At 38.5% G+C, this 13,362-nt stretch overlaps 2 protein-coding genes and 1 non-coding gene across 5 annotated transcripts; all 3 read left to right on the forward strand.

Annotated features, from left to right (window-relative positions):
* The first annotated feature begins 703 nt into the window (after positions 1-703).
* sumo2a (small ubiquitin like modifier 2a) lies at positions 704-3,628 on the forward strand. 2 transcript variants are annotated; one of them, XM_058639752.1, is made up of 4 exons: positions 704-854; positions 1,797-1,928; positions 2,476-2,547; positions 3,083-3,628. In XM_058639752.1, exons 1-4 carry the CDS (start codon positions 834-836, stop codon positions 3,146-3,148), a joined length of 291 nt encoding a protein of 96 aa, XP_058495735.1. In that variant the 5' UTR covers positions 704-833; the 3' UTR covers positions 3,149-3,628. The 2 variants fall into 2 exon arrangements, with proteins under 2 accessions (XP_058495735.1, XP_058495736.1); XM_058639753.1 differs by having other exon boundaries at positions 730-854; positions 1,809-1,928.
* A 1,038-nt stretch (positions 3,629-4,666) lies between these two features.
* Positions 4,667-13,347, forward strand: jpt1a (Jupiter microtubule associated homolog 1a). 2 transcript variants are annotated; one of them, XM_058639749.1, is made up of 5 exons: positions 4,667-4,879; positions 7,083-7,225; positions 10,714-10,811; positions 11,034-11,061; positions 11,761-13,347. In XM_058639749.1, exons 1-5 carry the CDS (start codon positions 4,824-4,826, stop codon positions 11,979-11,981), a joined length of 546 nt encoding a protein of 181 aa, XP_058495732.1. In that variant the 5' UTR covers positions 4,667-4,823; the 3' UTR covers positions 11,982-13,347. The 2 variants fall into 2 exon arrangements, with proteins under 2 accessions (XP_058495732.1, XP_058495734.1); XM_058639751.1 differs by having other exon boundaries at positions 4,670-4,879; positions 11,788-13,347.
* Positions 10,450-10,640, forward strand: LOC131467710 (U2 spliceosomal RNA). Its single transcript, XR_009241530.1, has one exon. It is a non-coding gene; the product is annotated as a U2 spliceosomal RNA (small nuclear RNA).
* Positions 13,348-13,362: the final 15 nt, after the last annotated feature.

Below are 13,362 nucleotides of genomic sequence, written 5' to 3' on the forward strand. Positions count from 1 at the left end.
AAAGATGAGTCTATTTGTATTACAGTTTTCACACATTCTTCATTTTACATAGTGTCAATGCATCAGCAAGTGACCACTGAAGATTGTTTTATTTTTAATGCAGCTCTTAATTATAATCATAATCATTCTGTGCATCTGTAAAATCAGTAGTACTACAGTGTAAAATAGTCCAACCAGAGCTTCCCAGACTTCCCAGAGGCTAGAATTGAACATCTGCAAGATCAATACTGTAATGAGGTAAACAAACATATTTCCATAAACTAAAGCTGTATATTGTGTTAACAAAATAAAAAACATGATAAAAGATGGAAAAAGTGGCACATCATAATATTTTGATTAATTTTGTAAATAAAATAGTTTGAATAACCCTGCTGCCTGAGACTCACACTTTAATATCAACAACGGTAAAAATTAATCCCATCATTGTTAGATTACTCATATTTTGTATCAATATCCACAATACGTCAGAATTAAGTAAGATTTTTCAGATTGTAATTTTGGACAATCATTTAGATGCATGAATCCATAATCCACGATGAATTTAACATATCTAAGAGAAACCCGATACATGTGAATGGGAAAGTTAAGTCTTTACGCTTGAGAAAAATTAAATCTAATCCACGACTGTAGATTTAAAAAAATAGTTAATTTTGACAGTGGAATAACGAATATCTGGGCTGCAGATCATGAATAGCTGTTAAAAGATAAAACGGCTCTCGCCCCTACCTAGTTGATCTGGCGCGATTGTGTGCACTCCTCCAACGCAAAGTGGCGCGCCAGTTAGCGCAGCCGCGGCAGAAACAGGCGCAGACAGACAGAGCACCGCAGCAGCCATGGCAGACGAAAAACCTAAGGTGAGGAGTGGATTTTACACGGGGCTTTGTGTACTCTGTTCGTCAGAATCCATGTGTGATAATTGCATTGACGATGCCACGAAAATGCCAGCATGTGCGACCAGTTCGTAGATAATCTCATAATATTGAGAGGGAATGCTAAGCGCACACAGTACAACTGCCGCGCTAGCACTGTGCTAGCGGGATGTGTTAGCATAATAAGCTAACGTGGCTAATGTGTCTGAGACCCGAGTGTATTGACATAAAGACGTCGAGAAAACACAAACCCCTTTACAGTTACGTCTGCATTTGTGATGAACACGTAACGCAAAGGGATGTGAATGTTGTGTGTCCGGGTATCGTCTAGAAGAACCAGAGAAATGTGAGTAACGGCACGAGAACCTAGTGTTCATTAGCAAAGAGACTAAATGAATAGATTGAGGGGAAAAACCGGTCAACTCGTATGAAATACTGAAATTACGCATTTAACCAAGTAAAAACCCCTGTGTGTCTGGGTATAGAGAGGTGGATACGTACAAGAAACAGTCTCCATCCCCGTTAGGCCCTTGGCCATTATCCTAACTCATAGGCCATGGCTTGCTTAAGGCTAATGCTACATGCTAACTCCAATGTTAGGGTTCTCCTGCTGCGTTTCTTTCTGCAACAAACCACACCGATTCAGAGGTCTGTGCGGCCCGGGTGCAACCAGGCAGATGCAGCGCTTACAACAAATCAGGAAACTCGTGAACAACGATAGAGTTAACTCACATTTTAATCACAAGCCTGTATAACACAGACCATACAAGAGTGTTTGACCCCAACCGATTGGGTTTTGTAGCTGTTAAGTCACGTCTACTTAATATGCCGAAGGTCCTATTATAACATTTAACATTATTGTTTATCCAAGCATCACATCTTGTGTAGCAATTAGAATGCAGGCATACTTATGTTTCTCTCTCTCAGGAGGGAGTGAAGACTGAGAACAATGAGCACATTAACCTGAAGGTGGCGGGGCAGGATGGCTCAGTGGTCCAGTTCAAGATCAAAAGGCACACTCCTCTCAGCAAACTGATGAAAGCTTATTGTGAACGACAGGTGAGACCATAATACACAGTAGTGCTTCTCAAGTATATGTACATTGTGTGATTTTTTACACTGTCCTAGATAAAAGATGACCAATGTGAAAGAATTGTTGATTTCTTTAAGGTCTTGGAAGTAGTGGTCCCGAGAAGTCTTTTTTCGTGGTCTTGCAGCGAAAGATGACGTGCAGGCGTTTCATCTGTCATTCAAGAAGCTTCCTTCTTTAGAAAAGAAAGATAACTTCATGTCAATTTCATCCTGATTGACAGACTTTTGGACAACTATCATCAGGATGAATGATAAGCTGCACAGATAAGCCTGCAGAACTTTCATAGTACAGGAATTACTATATAGACTGCAATTCAATTTATGTCATTGTACAGGCTATATACATCATATTTAATTTATATGGTACCAACGTTTATGAGCTCCATGTTGCATAGTGTGATTATGATTTGTAAAGTTAAATGAAATAATGCAGCGTGGTTGGCTCATTATTGTTTTGGATTGCCAGAGTGTCTCATAAAGTCTATTTTTAATCTCTTTCTGCTTGTCCACACAGGGGCTGTCAATGAGGCAAATTCGATTTCGATTTGATGGTCAGCCCATCAATGAAACAGACACACCCTCACAGGTAAGGAGACTCGCGTTTGTTCAGCTTACATGAATCAACATTTGTTATGTTATCACAATATTATTACTTGGGACAATGGGTATGGCTCGTTCAATACATTTTAAGACATATACATTCAAAACATCTTTAAATTTCAAATTTTCACTTTGAAAATGATGTTGCTTCTTTTTGCACAAATATACCAAGGAAATGTTGTTCACTGTAAAAGTGAGATTATTAGTAGAGTCTGTGACTGACTTAATTTTAAACAAAAATACTCCTTCCTAATTTAATTTAGCACTGAGCAGTTGTACTGCCTGTGCTCTTTGTTCACAGAACAGTCACACAAATGAAAGGTTTTGTTAACTTGAATTTTCCCTGTCCCACCAAATCAACTTAATGGTGCTCTGTCATGGATCTCTTTATCTATTTTGTGTAATATTCAAACAAGTATTTTTACATGTGCCTAAACTGTGTTCAAATGAAAACCCTACAACTTTTCTTTCATGAATCCTTGTTGAACTCTCCCATCTGATGTTTGAACTTTCTCTTACAGCTAGAAATGGAGGATGAAGATACGATTGATGTATTTCAACAGCAAACTGGAGGCTCTTTTCTTTAAAGACTGTTTCCTACAAACATCCCTACCTACCTCCCCTTTTCATCCCCCAACATGTTTGTTATGCCCAGTTTCAAATGCTCATGACCAGTGTTGATACCATCCAGTGGAATACGGATTTTTTTTTTCTTTTTTTTTTTCAAAATGCTGGAAGACCGCAGCACAGTTGGTGTAGATAGATTTGGTCACACTGTCATTCACATGTTAACATTTCTGATCTGTGCAGTGTAGACAAACCTGTGAGCTGCCGTATGTCTGCCGAAGAAATTTAAAGCTTGTGATTTTTTTTTTGATTTTTTTTCCTTTTGCTTTTTTATGTCGGAGCTTTTGAAGAAACATTTCTTGGTCCTTATTTTTGTTTTTATACTTATGTCATCAAGGTTTTGATTCAGATGTAATTTTGTTATTTTTAAGAAAGCCGGCATTTTAAATTCACTTCTGTCATGAAAATGTAGTATTGGAATAAATTGAGTTTTTTTTTAACATGTTGCTGTCAATTGTTTTAACAGTAAGATACCTAGTAAGTATCTTACTGTTTCCAGTTTTATTAAACAAAGATTAAAGGTTTCAGCGTAAATGAAAAAGTTTTATTATGTAATTTAAATATACTGCAAATAAGATTAACAGAATAACATTCACAATAAGAGTAAAACTTATTGTTGCAGGAACAAGCTGTAAAGACTGAAAAGTCAATCTCCTACATAATATAAATAGGATTTGCCTCTAAAAGTTCTGATAAACTTGTAACACCTCATCCAGATGAATAATTTAGCACAACATTGAATAATAGATCACTCTGAAATGTAAGCATTTTTCACACAGTATGAAATGCACAAGTGAAAATAATCGAAGTGATGATGGCTGAGTTCCACTCCAGCTTTCTCAGTTTCTGGGTGCATGCTGGCTGGCTGGATGGTTAATGTTATGAGAAACACCTTGCACTTCCTGCTGAAGCATCTTACAATGTTTGAGGTGGAATAGACCCATTGTGGTGAATTAATCATGTCCGAATTATAATTACTATTTACAACCAGACTGAGAAACCCAATGTTGTTTAATAACGTACAATATATCATAAAATCCGAAATGACGACATCAGATATCACTTTTTTCAGACACGTTCTTAGCATCAATTCAATTTAGACCCCCACCTCCACCAACAAATGTGAATCACAAACTTCAACCAATTAGAGACTTGATTAATGCGTCAGTATCCAATCAAAGAAGAGGCTGTCCTCTTGTGGGCGGTACTGTAGGTTCCTTGCTCTGTCGTGTCACTCCTGAAGTGATCAGAGTAACCGGAAATACAGCGTATTTGTTTTCAAAATACACCCCAAATGTGTCACTTTTGTAGAAATTCGGCGCGATATAAAAACAAACTGTTAGCCGTAAATCGTGTACCTTATAACTATGAATTTACGTTTGAGATATTCACCTTTCAAGTAACGCCAGAGCATTTATTTGTCCTATTGCTTTATATTATTTTGAAAAATTGACCGGAAGTTTAATATTACCAGGACAGATTGGTAGCGGTTGTATAATCAGATTGGAGGCAGGTTGATCATTGAGAACCGCCGGCTTGGGTAGACAATGATGAGGCGGTGAAGCACTGCTAATGAAAGTGTAATCTACGTATATCCTGACAAATGAATTAACCGTTTTCGACTTTTGTGCAAAAATGACGACGACCAAGAACTTTCAAGGGATAGAGCCCGGAGCCAAAAGCAGTTCCAGGTAAAAGGCGTCGTTGCATCACCACTATCAAATCGACCACTCCAGCATCCTCTCATGTTAACATTAACGCCACACAAATTTCACTTAATTTAAAGGCATATTTGTGCTAATGTCTGTCTGCAGTTGCTTCTCGACGGCGTCATATTTGTTTGAATCTAAAGAAGAGGCCACATTGCTGCTAGGAGACAGCTCAGTACCACGCCTTCCCGTTTTTGTCCGTTAGGGATGTACCATTGCCATCCTAACGTTAGCTAGCAAGATGGCACGCATGGACCTTCCCTTTTGTACAGATGCTGCTTAGCTAGCAAGACACAGCAGATTTAACTATGTAGGCCTTTTACAGTGGTGTACATGTCGACTGTTTCCCCATTAGGTCTCCAAGTTTATAGTTCGGAATCACAAAGATGCTGTTGAGGTGCTCTGTGATGTAGCTACAACCTCAGTCTTGCATGTAAGCCCCTTAGAGGCGAGGGCCTGTTACAGAGAGTGGCCACACCTGACAATACCCCAATACAGTTGCTTTCCATCAGATGCGGTGAAAATCCGCTGCCGTATCACTTTTAGTATCACTGGATTAATCAATGTTTTTAGTGAACTGAATTGATTTTCAAGTTTATCAGAACATTAATGACAATGTAAATCCGGTAAAATGCCCAAAATATATTAGACTAAAACATTAACCACATGTGAAATCACATTCATTGCAATACCTTTTTATTTTAGAGAATAATACGCAGTCAATATGAAGTAGACTGCACAGTCTGAGGAAATCTACTGGTTTTAGTTAATATCTGTTAGACATCAAGATAAAGGTCTTATGTGTAGCATTTGATTTTTTTTGTTTGACAGAATTTGAATGTATTACTGATACATGCAATTGTAAAAGTTGCATAATGTTGTTTAAAATAATAATTTTGTTTTTGTTGCTTCAGAAATAACCTTTTACACATATTTTAGGCAAGGTTTGGTTTACAGAGGCTGCTATCTTGCACCCTGCTATGTTTATGTAGTGCGGAAGGACAAATCAGGCAAAGTGAGCATTTAGCATTTTGAACTGTAAACATAAGGGTCTGATCACATGTGTGGAAGAAGCCAGAGGGGTTTTTAACTGAGATGCTTGAGGGTTGGGCTCCTGTGGCCTCTGTCATCAATGAGCAAGACACATTGTTATGCAAAAATCATTTGTTCTATCAGCTATTAAACTGCTGAACGAATTAGACTTATTTATTTTTCTTTTTTACATTGTTATTCTTAGTCTCTGATCCTTATTGTGCTTGATCACTGTCACACTTTGGCACTCACCAGCCGATTCAATTCAAGTCTGAATGATGGAGGTTCAAAGTTTATTTCAGGTTAAACAAAGACCTCTTTTACCTACCTCTTTGGCCCAAGTATCAACAGGTGCACTGAAAGCACTTACTGCATTCCAAATTGTTGAGATATTTTCATCTCATTGCAACGCAGTCACAGACACGGCCAGAATGACAGGTGCATTGCAACAGAGGTGTCTTGATGTGCGGCTCCATAGAAAATAATGTATTTATGCATGCAAATGATGCTGCATGTTAATCACCCCTTATTACTATGCAAACAAAGAAGACATTCACCCTTTCTGGTCTGTAAAGGCCACTGTAGTTCCTTGATGTGCTTGAGAAAGGGAGGGGTGGGGGAGGGAGTCTCCTGTTTCTTACAATTTTCAGTCGCATCATTAGATGTCCTTTATTCTTACATACTGGACTTTTTAAAACAGCAGTCAAATGCATCAGTCCATCAATTTATCCTTACTCTCGTGAATGCCTTTTGTAGTTAATAGTTCTGTTTAACTATATTGCATTATCATGGTGAGTCATTTTCAAAATGGTAAAACACCAGTAATAATAATATATGACCACTGGTAACAGGTATTAAGCTGAAACTCTCCAGCAGCCAACACATCGGCATTCACAAGTAATTTGCTAATTTAGAGAAGTTTCCACCTCTTTGAGCAGGAACCAACTTTCCAGGAATCTTGACTGTGACTGTCCAGGCATTGTAAAAATACTGTACAATCACTTAGTTTAGTTGCAGTAGCACTCTATGACATGTGTTTTCTTTATTTACACTTCCATTGAGTTTTAAAATAAAGCCAAGACTTTTCACATCAGCCACTACACTTGAGTAACACTGTTGATCTGACCATCTCTCTCTCTCTTTCTCTTTTCAGGGTTTTGCGCCCTCCTGGTGGTGGCTCCAACATTTCATTTGGTGCAGATGGGGACAAACCACCGGTTCGGAAAAACAAAATGGCCTCCAGTGTTTTTGCTGAGCCAGAAGACCCCTATGCTAATCGAAGAAACAACCCACCAGGTACAACCAGCCTCATCTCCAAAACTGTGTGGCTCTCGTCTAGTATCCTACTTAGATGGAATATATATATAAATATCAGACTATTTGTAGCACAACCCACGACGAGCTAAAACTAGCTAAATCTACCATTATTTTCGCATCATCACCATTGCAAGTGTCTTCCCATTGACTGAGAAAATTGAAACTGTACAACTAACTAATTGTCACATTCAAAAAATTATATAATAATGAGATTAGTTAGTTATTAAAATCCCAATTATTTTGTAGCTTGATTTGAAACAGCCAAGCTTAATTATCAGATTTCTCCTTTTTCGTTTTCCCCCATTGTTTAATAAAAAAAACAAACATTAAGTCCTGGCATCTTTTTTAATCACTGTACTGAATTAGACCGGCAAGTTTTCTCATAGTCACCAAGTGCCTTTTTCTTTTGCTGTTTTAACCTAAAAGCAGTGGTGTACTGCACACAGCTGTGCAATCAAAGAACACAGCAAACATAATATTTAAGTCATTTTTTTAATTGTTGTTAGAAGTCCAGACAAATGTACGGAAGCATATTGTTGCCACACATACAAAAAAATGGGGTGCTCAGTATTATGTTATAACGAGAAACTATCATGTTATTTCGAGATAAGATGTTTTCACGTGATAACGAGAACTGAACACCCCAATTTTTTTGTATGTGTGGCAGCAATGTAAAATCCGGCTTTGAGTTTGCGTACTGATAACGATGCCATCCACTGTGCTCAATAACTGGAGTATCTCGCCACGTCTCAAACAAAGCCTGAAGTAGAATTTAACCAAATTGTGTAAACGAGACATTGTTCTTGCCTCACGCCTCGTTTTGTTTGTCTTTAATATGAAAATCACGTTATAATGTGAAAACATCTTTTCTTGAAATAACGTGATAGTTTCTCGTTATAACGTGAAATACTTTGCCCCCCACTTTTTTGTATGTGTGGCATGAATACGCTTCTGTACAATTGAACTTTAAAAATGCCTTAATGTGTTGTTATGAATTGGCCTAGGCACTGTTCCCCCCTCATCAATATACAGACATGTCTGTGAAAATCCCACACTATTTCAAATAGAAGTCCATTTCTTCGCGATTAACAAGAAAGTGAAAGGGTTTATTGACAAAGAGCCCACATGGACAGAAACAGACCGTTATTGTTAGTAGGGATGGGAACGACACGGCATTTTAAGAAATATTCTACACTGTATTACTTCATTTTAGGCTACGAAACATGGCTGCAATGTCCAATATTGACCATCAAAGCAGTGATAATAAAAATGAGAAACTTCTGCGAATTTAAAATGTTTATTCAACATCCTTCTTAAAAAGAAGAGATGCGTGGATGGGCTGTAATGTCATCCCCACCCACTGTTAATATCAATAATCCATCAATGTTTTTTTCAACAATTAGCAGTCTGCTAAACAGCTGAGCAGTTCGTCTAGGTCAACTAATTACTGCCTGATGAAAAATAATGTTTGAGAATGTTCACATTTCAGATCTAGTCAATATATATTTAAAACCTACATATTATTTATTTATTTATTTATTTATTTGTTTATTTTTTTCAGCCGCGGCCCGCCCGCAATTCATCCAAATATTTTTTTTTTTGTCACGCAACCATCCGCTGGTGTCACCGTTAACCGCGCATCTCTAATAGTTGAACTTATCTTACCATTTCGGCCTCGTTTTTGTTCAAGAACACAAGCCTGTCCACGTGTTTGGGAAGAAGGCGAGTGTGGAGTTATTCGCTATTAATCCCGTGGCAGAGAAAACTCTCCGCTGGCACGAATGTGGCAGGGATGCAGAGGTAGGCTTTCACCAGACGGCTCAGGTTTTTGAACCTGCATTCTTTAAGTGTCCACCAGAGTGCAGGATCTTGACTGGGTGAGATGCCGTCTTCATTTGTGTAGCACATTTTATGATGTTTATTTGAATATGCAATGTAATAACTTGAAAGACAAAATACAATTTACAAACACACGTGAAAATCCCACAAGCCCCTCCCCCGACATTTCAACTCTCTATTTTTATTGTCGAGGTGAGCATGTGTCGATTTTCAGTCGTTATGTCGAAAAAAAAGTCCCATCCCTAATTGTTAGCAAGGCATGACTTTTTCCATAATATAATGAGAAATTTTTTCACAAAGAAAAGTTGATTGTAATGTGTGACACAATGCAAGTAGACTGCAGTTTTTTTCATGCTGTGTTTTACCTGTGTGATGGCTCCAATGGAATGAGACAAGATTTGGCACATACAGCCTTTTTTGTAAACTATATTCAGGTCATCATGACCTCTGGTTTACATTTGTGGTCTTTTGTAAGATTTAAGATAAGCAGTAGTTCCCATGTCTCTGTCACAATCACAATTGAATTGCTTTAGAAATGGAATGGAAACGTTCCCTCATCATACTTCAGAGAACGCCTACACATCACAATAAAGGTGTGTAAAATAAACAAGATATTAAAGCTATTAAGCATTGGATTCTGTATCTGATATGTAGTAATTGCTACAGACGTGTAATCCAATGGCTGTGCATTCCCATCACTCTGTCTTCTATGCTTACTTGGAGCATGTTTACCGCCATCTCTTAGGGTTCTTTATGATCTGGTAAAATGTCCTTCCATTTGCTTTTGCCTGACTATTTTGCCAATCTGGGGCAAGACGGTTGTCCATCCACCATCTCATATTTTATGAAACAGCTGACCTATATGAAATTGCCTGACCTATAGCCGGATATGTACGTCTATAGATTTAAAGATCGTGGCTTCCTGCCAAAATGGTGTTGTCTTTTTTGCGATCATTGCATGATGGGTGTTGTGTGAGCTACCAGAGCTCTATACAGTATACTGTGTATGCAAGCCTCAGTCCTGACCCACGTCATGTCTTTCAGTATGAATGTTATCTATCTGAGCCATTATAGCCGTTTTCAGACATGTCCAGGGAGTTCGGTCTGGACCTTCTCTGGAATTTGCAGATGCATATGGCTTTGTCTAAAAAGGTTCTCAGTCACCCAGGTCGTAGTCATCTTCAGCAGTTAGCTTTAGGCAACTAGACTTGCTTGGGTTAGATTGAGGATGTTTAACCTTTCATTCAAGAGGCTTCTTTAGTTCAGAACCGGGTAAGGCTTCTTTGGTAGGCGGTGAGGTGTCTTACTTTGACTTGACTCAAGCTGGTCCAGTTGCCTACAGCTAACTACTGAAGTTGTGGGTCATTGATCCTTGGCCTTTTGGCTGAGATCAATTGTAGTATCTGTTCTTTTCAGTTTAATATCTGATATGTCCTTTGTATGGGGATAAATGTTGAACATGTTTTCGTTAGGAGTTGAACAATGGGATTTTCTCTGTTTACACAAGCTGGCAAGGTTTCCAGGGAATTTACAGAGAGACTTTTGCAGACATTTGTCTTCCGACGTAGAGGTAATGTTCCAACATCCGTCCACATCTGTAAACAGCTGATTTGTCCTTGTTCTTCCAGGTGGAAAGCCCACAGGTGTGCTGTGTGGTGAGCCTTCAGCCCCCCTGAGGAGAGGAGGGAACCACACCACCAATCACTCAGCAGATGCCCCCGCCATGGTAAGATCGTGTTCCACATCTTAAGATGTTTGAAGATTTTAGGTAAAATCTGAATCTGAAGCATCTACTGTGATCTGTCAACATGTCTTACATGAAAAAATCCTCAAATTTCTAATTATTCAGTACGGATGTTTTTCATGGAGACTGATGATGCAGAATGTACTTTGTTATATAAAAATGCTGTTAAAAAAACCTGACATTCTTTTCTGTTTGTTTTCTTAGGAAGGAGAGAATTCTGTGTATGATCATGGTGAGTGCCATTTTTTATGACCACATTACTGTAGTGCCTCATATTCAGTACTACAGCACTGCAGTTGTTAGACTAAAACATTGAAATATGCCAATTCTGATATGTTCATATACTCAAAACGGACGGAGCAACATATGGCAGACAAGTTAGCTTACCGTTTACACAGCTTACACAGAAGAGATGAAAAATTCTTGTCTGCTTGATTTAAATTGTTTTTATTTCTATACTTGACAATGTATTTACTTGCTTCTGTAAAGCACTATGAATTGACTTGTGTAAGAATGGCACTATACAAATAATCTTGCCTTGCCTTTTATATGATATACCATGTTTGTAGTCAAGCTGTGATATGCAAACTGTTGCTTGCAAACTTTGCACTTAAACTTTGAGTCAATAATCCAGCACACAAAACAGTGACTCACAAGCGATGTATGTGATTTACTTTAAGAGCAGGTCCATGTGAAGGTTGAATGCAGGTTTCCAGTGTTTCTGTTTTAGAGAGAGAATCTTGTCCATGTGTATTTATTTTGAGTTAAATGGCTGCATACAGTAAATGTAGTGGTGCTGAAAGACTGAGGGTAAAAATGGCATGTCCCAGGCAAAAAAAGTCTGTCCTCGCTTGCTCCAAGCAGCAAGATATTCTTGTAAGAAAAATAAACTCACTGTTCTTCTGTTTATGTTTCCACCTGTAAATCATAGTGCCCTTTTCCCCATGTCTGTGTTCAGACAAAAGTGCAGCTGAATCTGAAGCAGCTCCAGAGCAGCATCAGCCACCTCCTCCTCAGCAGCAGCAGCAGCAGCAGCAGCAGCAGCAGCAGCAGCAGCAACAGGAGGAGGAAGCCCCAGCAGCTGAGGAGACAGTTGCAGGATCAGGCCGCAGGAATCCTCCGGGGGGCAAGTCCAGCCTCATCCTGGGTTGAATTCCTACCAACTTGCCCCTCCATTAATCTATGAACTCATCTTTTTATTTCTCCATTTTTTTTTTATTTTTATTTTTTTCCCCAAACAAGGATCCCAGCCCATTTGTCTGTCCTGATGTCAACCAGGAACCAGTGCCCTCCACATCCCCAAGTGCATTGTTTTGATACCTCTTTTTTGGAGACCGTTTTGTACTGTTTTTATTGTTTGTTTATTTTGACAGAAGCACTTTATGTATTTCTATGTGCATGGTTCAGCGTCTGCCTTTGCCCATGTTACGCATTACGCCTGTCAGAAAGGGCACAAGGACCACATTTCTCATGTCAAATAATGATAACCCCCGCTCACCCACCCACCCAAACTTTATTACAACAGCACAAGCTGTATGTAATTATACTAATGGTTTCTAGAACACAAGCCAAGAAAAAGCTGTCACTTTTGCACTGTGTTCAGTTTTGACCCATTGTGCATGCACATCTGGTCTGTAATGTATGAATGTGAGATGAAACTGTTAACTGTGAAGATTTTTTTGTTTTAATAAGCTCTTCCTGTTTGTTGTTTTTGTTTTGTTTTTTTCTGTGTGAAATAATTGTTGTATTGTTGTTGCATGAAGTTGGAATCTTTCTACTGACTACTAGTACTAATATCCACATAGGAGCCAAATATGAGCCTCATAAATTACTGTATTGTTAGGCCCCATGTCAGGCAACACAATTGGAGCTAGCCTTTTTCATATAGTAGTCACAACTGACTCTTCTTAGACTATTCTAACTCCAGTGCCAGTTTTGAGTACCCCGTGTTTTTACAGGTAAAATTTACTCTAAAAGAAAAGGTGCCCGTTACAATAACATCCAACAAGGCTGTGTTTCCTCATACTCTATCCTAACAATGTTAATAACACACTTTTTTTCCACTGCGAGACAATGGAATGTTGTTGGTCATGACACTTGAGTGTTTCTAGAATACCCATCCTAGATTTGACAAGTGACCTTATGACTGCTCAGCCTTTTATTTATGTTTTAGCTCAATCATGCATTTTCACTGGAAAGTACAGAACAGCCTTTTGTAGATTTCATGTCACATTATTTGAACCAAAATTCAAACAGTCCTTGCTTCTGTTGTTAAGTCATGTGTGTGGCGGCTGTGTTCAGCCAGCTGTCATTTAAGAAAAAAAAAAAAAACAACACATTTCAGGTATGTGAAATGTCCAGTGGTGTCTATTTTTAACATGTGTGATGATGCAAGAGGACGCATAGACACCTGTATCCCGTATCCATCCAGTTCCTGTTGCTTGATGTAAGTCACTGCAGAAATTTGAATTCAAGTAATGGCACAAGTGTAAATCAGCATTAAAAATCAATGACCATGTGTTTTATTTATTGT

The sequence above is a fragment of the Solea solea genome, chromosome 10 (genome assembly GCF_958295425.1).
Source record: "Solea solea chromosome 10, fSolSol10.1, whole genome shotgun sequence".
NCBI lineage: Eukaryota > Metazoa > Chordata > Actinopteri > Pleuronectiformes > Soleidae > Solea > Solea solea.